Source organism: Ochotona princeps, chromosome 14, assembly GCF_030435755.1.
Source record: "Ochotona princeps isolate mOchPri1 chromosome 14, mOchPri1.hap1, whole genome shotgun sequence".
NCBI classification, from domain to species: Eukaryota; Metazoa; Chordata; class Mammalia; order Lagomorpha; family Ochotonidae; genus Ochotona; species Ochotona princeps.
In genome coordinates this window covers 5,554,583-5,574,149 of record NC_080845.1, presented here as the reverse complement: position 1 = coordinate 5,574,149, position 19,567 = coordinate 5,554,583, and the positions used below count along the sequence as shown (strand labels likewise).

Here is a 19,567-nt window from a genome sequence, read left to right as displayed (position 1 = left end):
GAGGGTCAGAAATGAGGTGACAGCAGGTACAAGAAAAATTTTTAAGGACGTGAGCAGTGAGCTGGAAGGAACCAGGTACAGAGCACTGTGACAGCAGATGCCTCCATGAAGGGAGGAAGGTTTTTCGTGTCAAAATGAAAGTCGGGGGTTGTTTCGTTTAGCAGCTAGGCTGTTGCTTGGATTACCTGTGGAGTACCTGGGCCCAAGTCCCGGTCGCTGTTCGGATTCCAGCTTCCTGCTAGCATGTGCTTGGGGAGGCGACAGGGCATGGCTCAAGTGTTGGGACCCACACAGGAGATCTGGGTTGAGGTGTGGGCTTCAGCCTGCCTGGATCAGAAGTGGAGCAGTCAGGATACACACTGGCTCCCATAGCGGTTACCTGTTATGCTACCACACCACCCCCAAACTAGGGGATCTTAAAGGATCAGAAACAAATCCTTCGCAGTCGTAGGCAAAAATAGCGAATGACGTATAAGGCAGAGAAAGCTTCATTACCTTTCATCTTTCAAACAAGAAAGATTTGACACTTTTTTTGTTTGTCAAGAAAAATGAAATAGCGTCATAAGTTAGATCAAGGAAAGAAAAACGTGGATTTTCCATCCAGGACAACTGACTCTGAAGAGAAAGAACAGACACATTACACTGTTAGGGGCATGCAAGACCCCCACAAATGGTGTTCCTGTGAGCCCATCCCGAGGCCAGTACACCTGTAGCCACTTGTGGGGCGGGTTCAAGGAAGGTCAGAGGGAGGTGATGAGGGTCAATGCAGGCTGACCTTGATGGAGACGCGATTTAGAAAGAATGGGGGGGAGAGTCGGGAGAAGTTTCATTTTTTTCCCCCTGTAATGTCAGTGCTGTCCTGAGAATGGGTATGGTGGCATACGATACATAAGTAATGAGGGATCTGATTACTCTAGCAGTCTTGGGGTGCTGGAAGCCTGGGTTTTTGATATAGAAGAAAGGCAATACGGACATGATATAGAAGGTGTGCAAGTAAGCGGGGGGGTAGGTGGGGAGGCACCCTGAACTTGAACTGGAAACATCCATCTGAATTCCAGATTGTGGTCCTGAAATGATGCCATCTCCCCCTGAGAGTGCAGGGCTTCCCTGAGGACTGGCTGACTCCAGGGGGTGACGGGATGTGCTCCCTCTGAGCCTGGTTCATCTGCCCGCTCCCAGGGGAAGGAAGCAGTCAGGACCCGGGAGGGCCGAGCCGGCAGGCGCTCGGGGCCTGGTCATGGGGTAGTGTGAACTTCAGAAGGACAATAATTACAACGAATGGAAACCCGTCAGATGGTGGATCACCCCAAGGTGATGCTGGCAGGACCAGTTTTTTATCCTGATACCACTAAGCGTGAGGCAAGGTGCATGTGACCCACCTGTCAGCTTTGGCCTGTACTGGATAAACTAGGTAGTAAATGGGGGAAAAGTGTTTTCCCTGAATTAGCTGAGCCGACAGATGAGAAGGAAATGACAGAACCGGAGCGAACGGCCCTGGTCACTGGCCTTGCGCGTGGGAGGCCTTGCGTGCCACCTCATGAAGTACCTGCACCCGATCGCATCTGGCCGGAGCCCTCTTTTTCCTGCCCCCGACCTGCAGGAAGTGCTGAGGGCAGACCTGCAGCCTGGGTGTGGGGAGCTGGGTGGATCGGATGACCTGGATTCTTCATCCAGGCCTAGTGAGGCACATTAAGCGGGTAGAGAGGCTGGGTGTAGACGGAAACCGGTTTAAAGAGTGTGTACATGGAGTTTTAAAGAAAGTAGGCAAGGCTGAATTGCGACCCTGACTGTCCACACATGCTGATGAAACTCCAAGGAAACTCAAGGCAGTCAGGACTGTGGTTTGGTGAGAGAGAGAGCTGGGGACTGGGACATGGAGGAACTTCTTGGGCAACTCTTCCGCTTTATTAATTTGAAAGGCAGAGTAACAGAGTGAAAGAGAGAAAGAGAGGAAGAGGTCATCTGTGCATTGGGTACTCCCCAAATGACCGCAGCGGTCTGGGCCTAGCCTGAGTTAGGAGCCAGGAACTCTGTGCTGGTCTGCCACATGGAAGGCAAGGACCCAGACCCTTGAGCTATCCCTGTTGCCCTCCCAGGTGAATAAACAGGAAGTTGGACTGAAAGCCGAGTAGCTGGGACGGCAGTTTGCACTTGGAAATGGGCTGATAGTGTAGCAAGTGGTGGCTTAAACTCAGTGTCTGTTCTTATTTTTTATGATTTTTATTTATTTGAGAGGCAGGTATGCAGACACACACACACACACACACACATACAGAATTTCCATCTACTGATTCACTCCCCAGATGCTCACGAAAGCCAGGCCTGTGCCAGGCCACAGCTGGGAGTTGAGAGCCCAGTCCAGGTCTCCTGTGCAGGTGGCAGGGAGCCAGGTGCTCGAGCCTCTGTCTGCTGACTCTGGGGGTGTGCACTGGCAGGTAGCTGGAGTCAGGGATGGAGCTGGACTTGAACTCAGGCATACTGATAGGGGATGCAAGGGTCTTCAATACCTGCTCTGATTGTAAAATATGTATAACATTGTATCTTCCATCTTAACAATTTGTAAGTGTTCATTCAGTTGTGTAAAGCACATGGACGTCAATGGGTGGCCATTTCCCATGTGGGAAAATTTGTCCATTACAAAACCCTCATCCCTCTCTTCCCAGCCCCTGCAGCCACCATGCATGCCCCTTTGCCCCTGAGTGAATCTTACCTGCCTGGACGGCTCATGTCAGGCCTCCCTCCTGTGTGTCTGTGTACTGGGCATGCGCATAGGGGTCCTGTGTGTGTGTGTACCTGGACACAGTATGCCTGGGTCCTCTGTGTATGTGTGTGTGTAACTGGGCGTAGTGTACGTGGGTTCTGTGTGTGTCTGTGTGTGTGCCTGGACACAGTGTGTGGGGTTCTCGTGTGTGTGTGTGTGTGTGTGTGTACCTGGACACAGTGTGTGGGTTCCCGTGTGCCTGGCTGCATTTACCCAGCAGTGTCTGCCCGGCTTGTCCACATGCAACGTGTGTTAGAACTGCCTTTCTGTGACTTGTCTAGACCATGTCTGTCTGTGCACACGTCCATCGGTTGGGGTGGCTGCTTCTTGCCCTGTCTCTGCCTACTGTGGGTTTGCCTCAGTGGCCTTTTGCCACTGTGTCCTCCTACACTTACAGAGGTAAGCCATTTCAAACGGGTGCCTTTTGTCCCCACTCAAGCTGGGAGCAGAGCCTGATGCTGCGGGGGAGCTTGTCCTGAACCCCTTGTCACCTGTGATGCTCTTCCAGCTCAGTGTGTGAGTGGATGTCATTTACCATTTTTAAAAAGATTTATTTTATTTTTATTGGAAAGTCAGGCTTATAGAGAAAAGGAGATATATAGAGAAAGATCTTCCATCTGCTGGTTTACTCCCCAAGTGACTGCAACGGTTAAAGCTGAGGCAATCTGAAGCCAGGAGCCAGGAACTTCCTGTGAGTCTCCCATGTGGATGCAGGGACCCAAGGCTTTGGGCCATCCTTGACTGTTTTCCCAGGCCACAAGCAGGAAACAGCTGGGATATGAATCAGTGTCCATATGGGATCCTAGTGCATGCAGGAAGAGGACTTAAGCCACTAGGCTACTGTGTCAGACTCATATTGGCCCATTTCTAACAGCTACAAATACTCCAGTGTCTGGATGAACCATAACTTTTTCAATGATTCTCCTTCAATGGCCTCTGGCAGCGATATTGCCAGAATCTCCGTGCATATCTATCCATACCTCTAGCTTAGCTGTATGTACCTTATATGTCAGTGTTTTCCATTCTGTCTTTGTGAGGATTATTGTGTCAGTAATATGCTCATTGCACTCATAAGGAGATGGTATCCAAATGCAGAGTATGATCCAGGATTAAGAAATATTTTCTATAAAGAAACCAAACCAATAACAACAACAGGGCCAGACACAATAGCCTTGTGGCTAGATTCTCTGCTTGCATCTGTCAGGATCCCACGTGTGTGCCGGTTCTAATCCCGGCAGCTCCACTTCCCATCCAGCTCCCTGCTTGTGACCTGGGAAAGCAGCCAAGGACGGCCCAAAGCCTTGGGACCCTGCACCTGTGTGGGAGACCTGGAAGAAGCTTTCGGCTGTGGATCAGCTCGGCTCTGGCTTTGCGGCCGTTTGGGGGAATGAACCAACGGATGGAAGGTCTTTCTGTCTCTCCTCTCTGTATATCTACCTTTCCAATAAAAAAATGAAATAAATCTTAAAAAAATTTTTTGGATAGTTAACAAACTTTGAATGTGCATTGTGTATGAGACCATGGCATTGTATCTCCGTGCATGAGGATGATATTATTCTTAGGAGGTGCTTGATAAAGTAACTGAGAGAAATAATTTGAAAATTTGCATTTTGCTCCCATTGGCCCAGAAAAAATGCACATGTGTAATTATGTACCTGGATACCGGGAAGTTGACATGAGCCAAAATGATAGCTAGTGAGGCTTAGTAAAGGCTTGTGTGAGTCCATTGTACTACTTTTTGGTATGCTTTATGTTTTGATAAAAAGTTACACTTATTATTATTGGGCCCGGCGGCGTGGCCTAGTGGCTAAGGTCCTCGCCTTGAACGCCCCGGGATCCCATATGGGCGCCGGTTTTAATCCCGGCAGCTCCACTTCCCATCCAGCTCCCTGCTTGTGGCCTGGGAAAGCAGTTGAGGACGGCCCAATGCACTGGGACACTGCACCCGCGTGGGAGACCCGGAAGAGGTTCCAGGTTCCCGGCTTCGGATCGGGGCGCACCGGCCCGTTGCAGCTCACCTGGGGAGTGAATCATCAGACGGAAGATCTTCCTCTCTGTCTCTCCTCCTCTGTGTATATCTGGCTGTAATAAAATGAATAAATCTTTAAAAAAAAAGTTACACTTATTTTTTTTTAAGATTTATTTGTTTTTATCTGAGAGGCAGATTTATAGGAAAGACGGGAAAAGAGAGAGAGTCTACCTATGGGTTCACTCCCTAAATGGTGAGATCAGAGCAGAGCAGATCGAAGCCAGGAGCTTCTTCCTCTTCTCCCTCAGGGACCCAAACACTTGAGCCATCTTCCTGTGCTTTCCCAGGTACATGAGTTGAGAGCTGGATCAAAAGTGGAGCAGCTAGTATTCGAACCAGCATCGAGACGGGATGTCAGCACTACAGTGGAGGATTAGCCTGTAAGCCACCTCGCTGGCCCTGAAAAGTTACACTTTTTAATGAGTTGCTGGTAGAATACTTTCAAAGAGCACAGTTACTGGTCTACTAGCTGTGATGGCCAACCAGCAGTGTCTTCGTGTTTTGTTTGCATTTTGATTCTAGAATTCCAGCTGTGGTTCTGCACCTGGCCAGCCCGCTGCCTCCTGTGGCCTGGGAGAGCGTCCAGGGAGAGCTCTCTGGGGCTGATTGCTCTCTGCTCTGTGAGGCCCCCAGGTCGTGCTGCGGGAGTGTTCCAAGTGCACGCTTCAGGCCTCTGTCGGCACATGTGTCACTGGCTTGCCCGTGGCCTTCAGGTTTATGTGGGGCTCGAGACCCCTGTGCTGAGTCTCTGGCTGGAAAAGGGAGAGGTGCTGTGTTCAGCCCATGTGAAAAACATTTAGATTCTTTTTCCCCACCAAATAGTTCCCATCTGTACACACGATACCGTCTTTTCCTTTTGTGAGAGACTCCAGTAGGTCTCTCCAGTATGTAGGGCCCATCTCAACAGAAAATGAGGTGTCCTGTATGACCATCAAAAGCTGGGGTCACAGTGGTCCCCGGACTAGGAGGAGGAGCAGCGAGGGCTCAGTGAGCCCTGTTGGAAGTCTAAATCAAGGCTGAACTTCCCAAGCCATTCGAGGTTCTTTGGGCCCCACCACTGGGCGAGTCCACTGCTAGGAACAAGTGTGGGAGTCTTGCTGTCTCATTTCTGTCCAGGCTTTTAAACACACCAGAAGCTAAGGCGTCATTCCCAAGTTATCCCCATACCTGGCCTTGAAGTGTGGCAGGACCTGACCAGGACCCTGGAGCCCACACCCATCCCCACCCTTCCCTTTCTGGTAAAGCTGTTTGCCCTGGATTGGGGGAGCGGCCATCACTCAGGGTGTGAGCCTCATCAGCTGACAGCCCGGCCCTGCCCGCTGCACCTTTTCTGGCCAGAGTCGAGAGTCTTCTGGGAACTTTGGTGTGTCCAGGGCCAGTCAGCTGGCCTATTTTAAGCCTGAAGACCTCAACTGCTTGTTTGTTTTGACTAAGACACTGGGCCCCATTTTTTGACTCAAGGTCTGAGCGCACACGAGACTGTTTGAAACCTGGACCAGCCAGAAACGACGAAATGTTAAGGGCATGATTTTAATAAATCACTCATAAGGTCAGTAGCAAAAAACCCCAGTGCTGATGGCAGGGTGGGAAGGAAGTTTGCTCATTTTCGCGTTAGCAGATGCTTGGTTCTTTTCCTAAATGACATTACAAACATCCTGCCCCTCTCCAGGATGGGAGGTAACTTGAGCAGCAGGCGAGATTCCCAAGGCCCTCGGAGCCTTCAGCCCAAATCTCCTGTTTTCACAAGGCCCTTCTGTTCCCCAGTGTGACAGAACTAATCCAAGTATACAGAGCACTTGGCTATCACTCCCAATGGGCCTGGCAGAAGAAGTGCCAGTGTGTCTGCAAGTGCCCAGGGGGTAGCTCCAGGCCAGGTCCAGGCCTCGGACTTGACAGCTTCTGAGCCCCTCGATGCCCAGGGGGTGAGGCCCCATCTGTGGTATGCCCATGTCACCCAGCTCTCTCCTTGACCACTGGGCCCAGAGATGGAAGAGCTCCCGTGTCCCAGCCGTGGCAGAATTTGACCTCTGCAGTGAGGAGTGCCAGCCCCTGGGAGGGGACAGGGTCATCTTAAAGTGACCTTGGCTCTGCATCTAAGCCCTGGCTGTGGGTGCAGGTGGCACACTGTGTGACCTGTGGTTTTTCCAGCATATTCCTGATAGGAGCCTTCTTGCTGGCTCCATGTCGACAGCCATTTTTAATCTCTGGGGCTGCCTGAGTGCAGATTCAACCAAAGAAACGGTCCCTGATGTCCTGGCTTACATACAGGTCAGGAGCTGGGACTTCGGCCACTGTCGCAGTGCCCATCCTCAGGACTGCGCTTTTGTCAGACACACGCGCACTCACGTGCACACACACACACATACACACACACACAGCATACACAGGCGACATATTTCCAAGACACACATACAGGCCACACACGCCTTCACACACAGACATGCGAACACAGAAGCACACATGTATGTCCTTGTTGAGCCTCAGTCAGGCATGTGAGATGTTCTGTATCTCTTGCCTCGCCTTCTTACCAGGAATCTAAGACAGAGATTCTTGTCACCATTCCCTTGAGGCGGCACCTGAGACTGGAGGCTGGCGATATCCAGGAGGACATTGCTGTGGGATGACAAGATCCAGACGATGCCCCCATACCCCAGGCTGATATTCCAGAGCCCGAGTTTATTCCACCACATCTGGTCATCACGGGTGACTGCTTCCAGTAGGCAGGTGTCCTTCTGTACCAGCAGGCACCTGGGCGTCCTTGGCTGTGCCCTCCTGTACCAGCAGGCACTCCGGTGCCCTCGGCTGTCACTCCCCTCCTGTACCAGCAAGCACCTGGGCGTCCTCGGCTGTCCCCTCCTGTACCAGCAGGCACTCCGGTGCCCTCAGCTGCCACTCCCCTCCTGTACCAGCAGGCACCCTGGTGCCCTCGGCTGTCACTCCCCTGGCTTGTTGCACAGTCTTCCGTTGGCTGTCCCCTGGGGAGGTGAAGGGATCTCAGGAAGTGAGCCCAGTCTGTGCCTTGACCTGGACAATGGGCTGCCCAGCTCTCTTCCCTGTCAGCAGGTGAAAGGGGGCGTTTTGTTCGTGGTGACAAGAGTGTCGCTTAAGCCGGCCAGTTAAGGTCTCTTTCTCTTTAGCTTTCCAGTCTGTGTTTTAAGAAAATAAAAGTGAGATATAGTGTCACACTGCTGTCAGGGTTTCCACGTGCATGCTCTCAGCTTCTGAACTTAGCTCACCACGGACTGGGGGGATAGAGTCCATGTTTGTAGTGGCCGGGGTGTGTGTCTCAGGGTGCTCTTCCCTATCATTTAGGGGAAGCAGGAGAAAGAGCTTCCTTTTCAGAAGCTGTACTTGTCAGATCTATATTCAGAGTAGTAGGTAGTGTGTGTTCATATAATTCTGGCATTTTATATTCCTCCTGACACCCTAAAAAAGTTGAAATAAAAACCTAAATCAGTTTACAAAAATGCCCAAAGTCTACACCTTCTTCTTACACCCTCCAAGCAGCCATTGGCTGCTCTGAGGTCAAAAGTTCACTTCCCGTTTGGGCGGCAGGGGTGTGGCTCGCAGCAAGAAGGTGCAAGGGGTAGGAGAAGCGTTTTAGAGATGGACCCCGTGAGCGTGTGTTTTCTCCGCGCGCACCCTGTGCTGTTTCCGTCTCCGTGTCTAACACAGCCTCCCTTCTGTTGCAGACCCAGATCACGCTGATGGACATCCCTGTGTTTAAAGCCATCCAGCCGGAGGTCTGTACTGCGTCCTTGTTGCTTGCTCAGCTCCAGCAGCCAGGGCCACTGGAGAGGGACTTGGGTTCTCTCCTGAGTTTGCAAGGGATGCACGCTGCCCATCATAACGTCTTCCTGTCACCGGGGGTGCTTGGTCCCTGAGCTGGGCATTTGGGTTCTTAACCATCCCACCCTGTAGTAGGGTGGAGCAGCCAGGGATCCAGAGGCCTTTGACCCAGGCCTGGGCACATGAGACTCTCCCACTCCCACCCCTGCCCCATCCCCCCAAGGGCCACCGCCCCGCCTGGCAGGGCCAGTGCAGCATCATTTGCCAGGGAGATGTTGTTTTATAGATGCCAAGTTTGGGTGGTGGCCTTGTTTCTGGGTTTGGAAACCAGTTGCCCCAGCCAACACATGCATATTTATATGAGAAGCATACATGCCTTTTTAGAGAGAACATATTCAATAAAGGGAAAAAATTTTAAAGTTTTGCGTTTAAGAAAAAAATTCCTGGAAATGTTTCACAGTAGATACTGAGTGTTGGTTGCTTTGCCTAAGGTTCTGTCACCATGGGCAAGTGGCAAAAATCCATGTCCAAAAGGCCAAGTGGGTGGCATGGGGCTTCACTGCAGGCACTCAGGGCTCTTGTGGGACCCGGTGGGTGCAGGGCTTAGGCAGCCTGGGAGGCGCCCAGCATGTGGGCACCCTGCCTCTGACTCTACTGTCCCTCCTCTTCTCCCTCTTGCCTTCCTTTCTATCTATATGCATGGCCCAGCTTGGCCTCCTCATGCCCACTTCCCGTGACTTCCGTCAAAACTGCTGTCCCAGATTAAGACCAGCCATGCTCCTCACGTATGCAGTACTGGCCAAGAGTTAGGCTGTCAAGGCAAGCTGGCGCCCCAGCTTGTATGTGGGGTGTGGGTCCTGGAAGAGAGGGGGTCCACGGGTGTGTGTCAGGGGGGAGGTGTCAGCATCTGCTGCGACCTGGTGACAGTGAAGACATTCGGATGGCAAACCCACACACAAAGCCAGATCTTCTAGGCCTCCTTAGAGGAGCCCGGGAGGAGGCCTGCTTTGCAGGCTGCGCTCGGCCTTCTCAGGATGACACAGCAGTGATTCGTGTCTGTATGTTTTGCTGGAGAGGTCTGGGTGCTCGTTTGCTCTGTCCACTTGGGCACTGCTCCTTGGCCATCTCTGCATCCTGTCATGCAGTGACACGTTCCTGCTCGTTCATGGCAGCCCACGGCCTGACGGAGCTCCGGGGTGTGGTTGAGCAGCGGCTGCCTCTGTTTTGCCCTTGTCCCAAGCCGCTATGAGTCAGAACAGTTGTGAATCTGGGGTCTGGGCCTCAGGAAGGGCTAGCCCAGCCTGCATGAGCCCCGAAGCTGAGTGTGCCCAAGCAGGCTGGCCCCACTGCCTAAGCTCGTGGGACAGGGGAGACTCCTGCTCCTCAGAGGCACAGCGAGGCCTGGGCCAAGACACCTCCTGGGACGCATGGCTCAGAAGGGACCTCCTCAGGAAAGCGAGTCTCTGGAACCCAGCCAGCCCTGTTTGCTGCAAGTTTACCAGGTGCGCCAGACACCGGGGATAGACTGAAGACCAATTGTTTGGAAGTACCCTTGAAATCCCAAGCTCAGATGTCTCTGCTCTGTAATGCGCTGGACAAAAATGGGAAGTATTTGTCCCTCACTGTCAAATCCAGATTGAAAGCATGCCCCAGCCTCTCTGCTCTTGGTGTGATAATCAGTAGACTGCACACTGGAAGCTCGCCTCTTGGGGATGCTTACCATGTGGGGACTGGCCCATCCCAGAGCTGGAGGCACCCCACAAGGTGGGTGCCTGGACATTGATGCAGGCAAGACTCGCCAGGCAGCTGTGCCTGAGAGCATAGTGGGCACCTTGGGGAGCTGGTGCCTTCCAGCCCTGTTGGTGCATGTGAGTCAGTTGAGCCAGAAGGTTCTGGTTGAGGGGATGGGAGGGTCGGGTTTTGGACGGCTCCCAGGGGCACACCAAGCTGAGGACCTGTGGTGTACGTAGGTGGTTCTGACCAGTGATGGCAAGTTGCTCTGTAATATCTGATTTTGTGAACACCTGCCCTGACCCAGTGACTCATGCCGCTCCGAAGTTGGCCCTGCATGGATGATCAGAACAGCATTGGCCATGGATCAATGCTGACTGCGATGGAGACGTGTCTCCTTCGCCCAGGCTGTGATGTGCTGTGGTTACACCATTATTCATGGCGTACATTCCCTGTGTCCTTCCAAGACCTTTACGTTCCCTCCTAATTGGGGTGCTGCTGCTGGCTGGGTTTAAATATGGAGATTTGGATTGGGGGGATTTCCCTGGTTGGCACCCGGCCCTTCTCCCTGGCAATCATTTTCCCAGTCTGCCTCGGATCTCTGCTTCCTCCATCCATCCCTGGGGAAGCTGCCAGCATGCAGTTTGTCAACAGCGTTCATTATCGAAGAGTGTGGGGGGTTCCTGAGCTCAGAAGGTCCTAGCTCTGTGGGGACTGCCTCCTGCTGGGAGAATCGCAGAGGCTCAGAGCAGCCAGGAGGCACCACTGGGGGGAGGGTCTTGGAGATGGTTCTGGAAGAATGCTCGGGATCATGGGATCAGCACACACAGAGGCCATGTCAGGGACACAGGCTGGTGGTGGAGATTTGGTCCTAAAGATTTTTAAGCCCCCAGGTGTTGTTGAGTCCTGGTGCTGCCAGCGAGTGGCTCCCTTGCCCGTGCAGACCCTCGCCTGTGTCCTCAGTGGGTTTTCCTGCCCTGCACACCTCAGCCCTAAACTTGAGTGGCTTGTGGCCTAGCCTGAGCACTGGTTTGGAAATGGGTGGATGGCAGCCTGGGCCAGTCTCACTTTCCCGTGACTGTGTGCAGGCGCTAAGCCAGGCATCTTGGATGCTTCTCACTTGATCCTTTCGACACCCTGACAATGCAAGGCTGTTATCTTTGTTTTGTGTGTGAGGAGCCGGGAGCTCGGGTGTGTTGAGAACTATTAACTGACTTCACCAGGATCCGTTCAGTCTGCAGCTGCCCGTGATGATAATCCCTGACTCAGTAGCTCGTAGCACCCAGCATGTTATATCCCACAGCTTCTGAGCTGAGAGCGCAGGCAACTTAGCCAGTTGATTCTGGCTTGGTCTCAGAAAGCGGTAGCTGAGATGTCTGTAGGGACTGAGCCATTGGAGGCTCCCCTAGGGCTGGGAAACCTATTTCCAAGGGGTACCACACATGGTATCCTGTGCCATGTAGAACTTTCCAGAACTTTCTGTGTGTATCATCTGCATGCAGGGCAGCTGACTTTCCCCACAGGCGTGATCCAGGAGAGCATGACTGAGCCTCGGTGACTCATGACATGGTTCTGGCCCTCCTGTCCTGCCAACGCCACAGCATCCCTTTAGTCTCACAGGTAGACCACACACGGACTATACACAGTGCCTACCACAGCACTCAGTCCAAGTTCATGTTCTAGGTAGTCTGATTCTGGAACTGTGGCTCTGCCCCAATCCCAGCTGCATGGTCTTGGCTGTATGACCTTGTCTCCCAGTGCTCCAGCTCCTTCATCCTGTCAAGGGTTGATAAGAGTCCCTCCCTCCCGGGATTACTGGGGAATTCAGTGAGAGAATGCAGCTAGAGCACTGGGCACGGGCCTGCAGCCTGCTAACACACAGCAGCTACGGCTCTAGAATGTATGATGCCCGTCAGGCCTTATGCTAACTGGGGGAGACATCTGGCAACACGAGGCAAGATTGCTTGGCCCATCTCTGCCAAGGCAGTCAAAGTCCAGTGACTCCACAGCAGGCTCACGTTGATGTTGATTTTTTGGGTATGATCAGTGAATGATGTTATCAATATATGAATGGCTGTTTATGGTTGGTTCGTGGTTTTTTGGCTGTCGGTCTGGTCTTTCTGGGAGAACTCATCACCAGAGGAGGAGGTCATGTTCAGGAGGTCGGGTTCAGGTGGCACTGTGCCACCCCTTTACTGTTAGGCTCCCAAGTTGCCGTTTATCTACCAATTCCAACCATGGATGGTCTTTGCCACCTTTTACCAAGGGTAGCAAAATGGGGAACTTTTTTCTGATTCCTTCATTTATAGTTACACTTTATGGCTTCAGCTGTTTCATTCTTAAAAGGGTTGTTCCTTAACTCCTTCATTTTGTCAGTTTCATCGCGCAGTGACAGTTTTGCTGCCTACAGCTTTGGAGGATATTTCTTCTGCATTATCTCTTCACAGGTATGTAAAAAAGCTGTTTAAAATAGTATCAGTGTCACCACTAACCAGCAGACCGCCAGCTAAAGTCTGACCCATCTTTGTGGTTCTTGTTTGTTGTTAGTTCTTCCTCTTCTTCTTCTTATTTGCTTATTTATTTGAAAGAGATCTTCCATCTTCTGGTTCACTTCATCAAATGGCCATGACTGGTGATGACTGGGGCTGGGCCGGGCTAAAGCTAGGCACTTCATCTGGATCTCCCCTGTGGGCACAGGGGCCCATACACGTGGGTGCATCCTCTGCTGCATTTCCAGGCGTATTAGCAGGGAGCAGGATCGGAAGTGGAGCAGCTAGGATTCAAACCGACACTCATGAGGGATGCCAGTGTCACAGGCCATGGTGACCTAACCCTGCTGTACCATGACACTGGTGCAGAGTTGTTCATTCGTTCTTGTTTCTTCTTGCTTCTTCTGCTTGGAGCCCCATAGGCCTCCCTCCTGACTCCCTCCTACTTCCTTCCCCTAAAGAGGGGCTGAAAGCACCAGGGTGGGAAAGGAGGAGTCTGCTCACGTGTTCTGGTGGTCTGCGTGCCCGTAGGTCCTGCCTTGAGCCCAGTGCTTGAAGCCCTGTAGATCTCAGTGGGTGCTTGTTGGATGAGTGGAGAACGTCTGTGGTACAGCTTTGTCTAGCCACACGGGCTGGAGCCATGCAGGGAGGCTCATTGTCACCACGCCTGTTCTGCCGGGGTTCTGTCTGGTGAGCTCAGCTGTTGGAAGGTTCACATTTCCAAACACTGGTGGTCTATGAGCAGGGAGTTCTGCCTGCTTGTGACTTCTGTCTGTTTCTGCAAGGGGCAGGGCACGTAGCTCAGGGGAGGAGGCAGTCATAAGACCGTTCTCCCAGGGTTTGGGGGAATCAAGGCAGGGGTGAGTTCAGGACTGGCAGAGAGTGGGGGAATGTGGAAGCTCTGAATGTGAACCATAGCCGCCCCTGCTCTCTGAGAAGGCACCAATGTTCTCAACATCGCCAACATATGTTCTCAACATAGCCTTGCAGTGCGGTAGCTCATAGCTATGTGAACCTAGAAGCCGTGGTCACAGACCATCCTCCTTGCCCCCTGGGTGGGTTGAGTTGCAGGGCCTGGCTGGGCTCCTGGCTGGGCTCCTGGCTGGGTTCCTGGCTGGGCTCCTGGCTGCCAGGGCCCCAGGCGGGGCTGCACAGTGGTTGACTTGGTATGAGGGACCTTGGCTCCAAGAGGCAGTTTGTCCCCACCAGCATCCCCCACTAAATCCACCTCTCACTGTGCCCAGTGCCCAGTCCAGTCCATAGGACTACAGTTTCTCAGAGGTCGTTGTTAATGCCAGACTGGTGTGGTCATGGTCTTGGCTGCAACCGGGAGCAGCGTTCAGGGGAAGCTGAGGCTTGGGTAGAACCCAGCTGTGGGCACTAACCCCGCACAGTGTTCTGAGCACCAGGCACTCTGATCCAGTGCTCTGAGGCTGAGTCCCAGCCTTACGCTTCAGAGCCCGGGGACCCTGGACAAGTCCCTTCTCCATGTGTATATGCATGTGTATGTGTTGCCTTTTTCCTTAGGAAGAGCAGCTGGGAGCCTAGAGCAGTGGGCTCCCAGTTCCTTGGGGCTGTTAGCTTCCACCAGCTTGGTTGAAAGAGGTTCTGGTCACCGAGTGGGGGAAGTGAGGGAAGGGAGGCTGGGGTGTGGACCCAGGTCTGGACCAAGGCTCTCATGGGGAAGACAGGCTCTGCCTGAGGAATTGGGCCCAGGGCTTGGCGTTATGGAAGCTACAAGAACCAGAACTTCTCAGTGACCCTGGCTTGAGGTGGGAACTGGGATGGGCATATCAGGCACAGGAATAACCCATGCACAACACAGACAGGATGTGTCTAGAATGTTTATTTTTTTTCTTTCTATCTTCCTTTCTTTTATTCCTTCCTTCCTTCCTTTTTTTTGTTGGAAAGGCAGAATTACAGAGAGAGTTCACTTCCCAAATGCCCACAATGGCTGGAGCTGAGCTGAGCTGATCTGGAGCCAGGAGCCAGGAGCTTCTTCTGGGTCTTCCATGAAGGTGCAGGACCCCAAGGCTCTGGGCCATCCTTTGCTGCTTTCCCAGGCCACAAGCAGGGAGTTGGATGGGATGTGGAACAGTCACAATATGGACCTGTGACCATTTGAAATGTTGGCACCTGAAGGTGGAGGATTAGCCTGTATTGCTGTTGGAGCCTGGCATTAGGGGCAGGGGTGCATGGAGAACAGCTTTTCTCTGGGCTCCATGCTCTTCCAGGGAGCCGGGGAGCAGGGTGATCCAGAGCATTGCAAGGGAAAGGGTTGGGTGCATGTGGAGTCACAGTGAAGGTTTGTGATGACCAGGAAGTGTGTCAGGGTCTCTCCTGGAAGTACAAGGACCCACTGTGAAGTCAGCAGCAGAGGAGATGTCTGAAGGCCTGGGGGTCAGAGGACCAGAGATGACTGGCAGAAGGACCCTTGAACCAGAAGGACCCAGAACAGCCAAGGGACCAAAAGGCAAGGGGAGGGCAAGTCTCAGACTTGGTTGGTGGGGTTAGGGGTGAGGCAGGAAGGAGTATGGGGGAGAAGGATTTCTGAGTTCTGGGCCTTGGAGGTGGAGTTCTGGGGACCCTGCTGGAAGAGGTGGGGGCAGGGCCTTTGGGAGCTGAGCTGGTGCAGACACATGGCTTGGGGAGGTTGAGGTACAGGAGGGTCAAGGACGAGTAAAGCCCTGAGATGATGCCAGGAAGTGGAAGACGAGCGGAAGGCTGGAGACTGGCCTGGAGCAAGGGGCTGACAGCAGCGTGGGGGAGGGGTGGGGAGACACGGAGGGGTCAGGGTGGCTCAGGCTGCCCAGGAAAGAAGCTATGGGTCCTGACCATAGGTGGGATTGTCTGGCCACAGGCAATGTCAAGGCCCTCAGAATCATGTGGTCTGGCCATGTCAAGGCAATTGCAGGCTGGACTCAGAACTCATTGAATTTGTAGCAGGCAAATGTTTATGTTGATAATTTTGTTTATAAATATCCTCGTGGTTCTTTGGCAGAGGAAAACTTCCCCACCCCTGGTCTAGGCTGAGCCTTGTGTACCTGGCCCCAGCCTCGAGTCCCAGGCTGCTGGGCCCTGGGTGTTGAAGCCATGCAGGCCAGGAGTGGCTTGAACCTGCTCCTTGTCATCTGGGGAGGGGGAGCCTGCGGGGGGGTGGTGACCTGGTTAGGGTACAGCGAAGGGAGACTGTAGGTGGCAGACCTGGTTACCATGCTGAAGGAGCAGTGTGGGAGGAAAGATTTATACACAGTGGGTGTTAATGCTCCCCGTCCATTCCCTGGGTCAGGACAGGACCAGCTCAAGTTGGCACCTTGCTGGCCCTGGGAGAGCAGCCCACAGGAAGCCATGGGCAGCTCCGAGCCATGGCACGGGTTGTATTTGAGGAAGACTCAACTGGCCGGCTGTGACTCGGGAGCTTGACCCCCTCTGGCCTTTTGTCTGGACGCTGTAGTTGCTCCCAAGACGTGGGCATTCCAGAAGGCCGAGGTCAGCCTTGGCCGCAGGACAAGCCCCATGTTGTCTCTGCTGCTGCTTGGAATCCCAGCACTCAGCCCCAGGAGGAAGGCAGGCAGAGGTGGCCAGCGGGCAGCTGTGTTTGTGAGGAGGTGATGAGTTGGGCTGACATCATCAAGACCCCTCTCTCAGGTCACGCGCCGCGCAGCTTCCTCAGCCTGTCCCACTCCGGCGCCTGCATCCCGCCCTGTGGAACATGGCCACGGCACTTCCTCCTGTCCCCACTGCCCACAGAGTCATCTTTGGAGCCATTTACATCATTCTCAACCCGGAAGCCGACTGTGTCCCATGTCCCTGCCCTGCCTAGAGCCCTCTGTGGCTCCGCACTGCTCCCAAGACACAGGTCTGCCTCTTCCACGTAGCCTGCGGGGTGCTGCAGCAGCTCTGGTCTCCCCTGGCTCTGCCCTCCACCTGTGCCTGGATCCCCATGCTTTCCCCTCAGCAGGCCCTGTCACAGCCTCTTACTTGTTACGGGCAGCGCCTTGCTGCATCGCATGGCAAGGGACAGTGTTGCATAAACTTGAATGGTCACTTGTCTGAGGCCTGGTCGCCTTATAAGTTAATGAACTCTGGGAACACAGGAGTCACCCTGGGGACCCAGTGCCAGCCTGCAGAGCGAGCATAGGATGAGGGAGGGACAGTAAGTGGGTCCCTCTGGGTCCTCTTACCCTGGGTGCTAGGCCTGCTTCCTTTGTTCATGGGTGGAAGGGGGCAGTAGGGGGCAGTGCATGCAGCAGGGGAGGCTGCTCCCAGCGCAGGGCTGGGACACCGGCTGGCTTCGGGATGCGGAGCAGCTGTGTCTCATCTGCGGCTGCCCCCGGTTCCCGTTTGTTATTTGTGCTTCATTTCCTAGTGACTGTCACAATGGAAACAAAGTGGAGAAGGACTTTCCTCCAGCTCTATTTACGATGGGATGGGATCAGGGGAGACTAGGGTGGACATTGGAGCCCCTTTCCAGGCCCCAAGGACCTGCCTGGAGGAGAGCGAGGGCGCGCGGGGACAGAATCCTGGCTGGGCAGCCAGCACTGGCCAGCAGCACGTGCAGCCAAAGAAGCCAATTCGTCAGGACTTTTGGGCTCATTTTTCTCTCCCTCCCTGAGTATGGCTATGATGTTACTGCTGGGGAGAAGCCAGCTTTCCTGTGCCAAATTAATAACACAAAACAGAGCCTTTGGTGAACAGCTGTTTTCACCCACAGGGACCGGGGTGCCTGCCTGGCTGTGAGTTTTTTTTGTCTGCAGGACAAAGAGGGTCTGCTTGGGCTGTGGTTGCAGGTGTCCCTGCGTGCTTCCAGTGTTATGTGGCTTTGGAAGCAGCAAGGGTCTGTACGTGAACCTGGCTTAGCTACTCCCTTGCTGTGCCTTCACAACACCCCTGTCATGGTGATGTGATGGCTGAGGGAGGAGTGCAGTGGCAGAGGGCCTTGGGGGCACCTGGCACACATGGTCCACTAGCAATAGAGAAAGTCAAGCCCAGAAAGACCTGGGTTGTTGGAAGCAGAACTCCCCCAAGGCAGGGATCTTTCCTGCCTGCTCTGCCCGGAGCTCCTGGGCTTGGGTTCTAAAGGTTTGCGTTGGTGTGACCGTGCCTAAGTCCCCTAACTCCTGTGAGTTTCAGTCTCTGTAGACTGGAGGTGAAAGGCAGAGAGAGGGAAAGAGAAGGATGAAGGGTGGAAGGAGGATGAAAGAGTTCGGGAAGAGATTTCCTTTTTGCTGATTCACCCCGCAATGCTCACAATAGCTCAGGCTAGACCAGGCAAAAGCCAGGAGCCAGAGACTGAGTGACAGGGGCCCCAGGTACTTAGGCCATTACCTGCTGGTCCCCAGATGCATTAGCGTAGAGCTGGATTAGAAGTGGAGGAGACAGGACCGGAACCCGGCCCTGTGGGGTGTGGGTGGCTTTTGTAGATACTTCAGGATTTCCTACAGATGATAATGCCTCTGTGGGGAATGGCAGTTTTACTTTTTTCTTGGCTTAAATGCTTTATTATTTAAAGGTGTATTTATTCATTTGAAAGGCAGAGTTAGAGAGACAGAAAAAGGCAGGGAGAGACACAGAGAGATCCTTCATCTCCCGGTTTACTCCCCTCATGGCCACAATGGGCAAGGCTGGGTCAGGTCCAGGCCAAGAGCCTGGAATTCCATCTGGGTCTCCCATGTGAATAGCAGGGACCCAGGTTACTCGAGCCACCTGCTGCTGCTTACCTAGGAGCTCAGCAGGGAGCTGGAGGCAAGTGGAGCAGCTGGACTTTAGTCAGTACTAATATGGGATGCTGGTGTTACAGGTGGCAGCTTAGCTGGCTGCACCACAGTGCCACCTCCTCTACTAAATAAATGCTTTAATTTCTTTTTCATGCCGTATTGCATTGGCCAGAGCCTCTAGCACATGTAGAGTAGACGTCACAACGAAAGCAGGTGTCCTTGGCTTATTGCTGCTCTTGGAGGAAGTACAGTTCCTCACCATGGAGGAGGCTGTTAGATATAGGCTCTTTGTGGATGCCTTGTTTAACGTGGAGGCTATTTCCTTGTATTCCTGGTTTGTGGGCTTTTTTTTTTCAATCTGGGGTAGATATTGAGTTCCATCAAGTATGTTTCTATATCGATGGTAATCCTATGACTTCTTTTTTTAGTCTTATCCTGTGGGGAATTACATCAGTTGATTTTTCCGGCCTGGCTGTGGTTAAACCCCACTTGGTCATGACAGAGACTCCTGTCTGCATATTGTTAGACTTGATCCGCTGACGTTTTGTTTAAGATTTTTGTCTCTGTGTCCACGAGCAAGATTACCCACTTGTACATTTCATTTCCTGTAGCGTCTTGTCTGGTTTTGCTGTCAGTGTAATAATGCTGACCTCACTAAAGGACTTGGGAAGTTATCTTTCTTTTTCAATATTCCAGAAGAGTTTGTGTAGATTTTGTGTGGTTTCTTTCTTACATATTTGGTATTTTTTTTTTCACCAGTTGAATCATCTGGGCATGGAGTTTTCTTTGTGGAAAAAAAAAATTTTTTTCTTTTCTTTGCAGTAGTCTTTTATTTTTAAGAACAGTTTTAGATTCATAGCAACATGGAACAGAAAGTATCAAGAATTCCTATAGTCTGCCTCTCCCCTACTCCCTGTCATTCCTTTTCCCTTCTCCCTCCCCGGGCACACACAGTCTGTTCCAGACCAGCATGTTCCACCAGATGGTTACCATTTGCTACAACTGATGAATCTTGCTGGGTTGTGTTAGGCCCCACTCCTGGTTGTTGTGA

General features: G+C 52.8%; 1 protein-coding gene across 9 annotated transcripts in view; it reads left to right on the top strand.

Annotated features, from left to right (window-relative positions):
• The window catches only part of RALGPS1 (Ral GEF with PH domain and SH3 binding motif 1), a 225,108-nt gene that overhangs the window by 37,675 nt on the left and 167,866 nt on the right, over nucleotides 1–19,567 (top strand). For all 9 annotated transcript variants that reach the window (XR_009246649.1, XM_058672755.1, XM_058672754.1 and 6 more), the window contains one exon: nucleotides 8,483–8,533. Coding sequence is in view for 7 of the 9 variants with exons in the window: in XM_058672755.1 (XP_058528738.1) it covers nucleotides 8,483–8,533 (51 nt within the window). In the remaining 2 variants the exon portion in view is untranslated. Of the gene's footprint in view, nucleotides 1–8,482; nucleotides 8,534–19,567 lie in introns of those variants that run through there.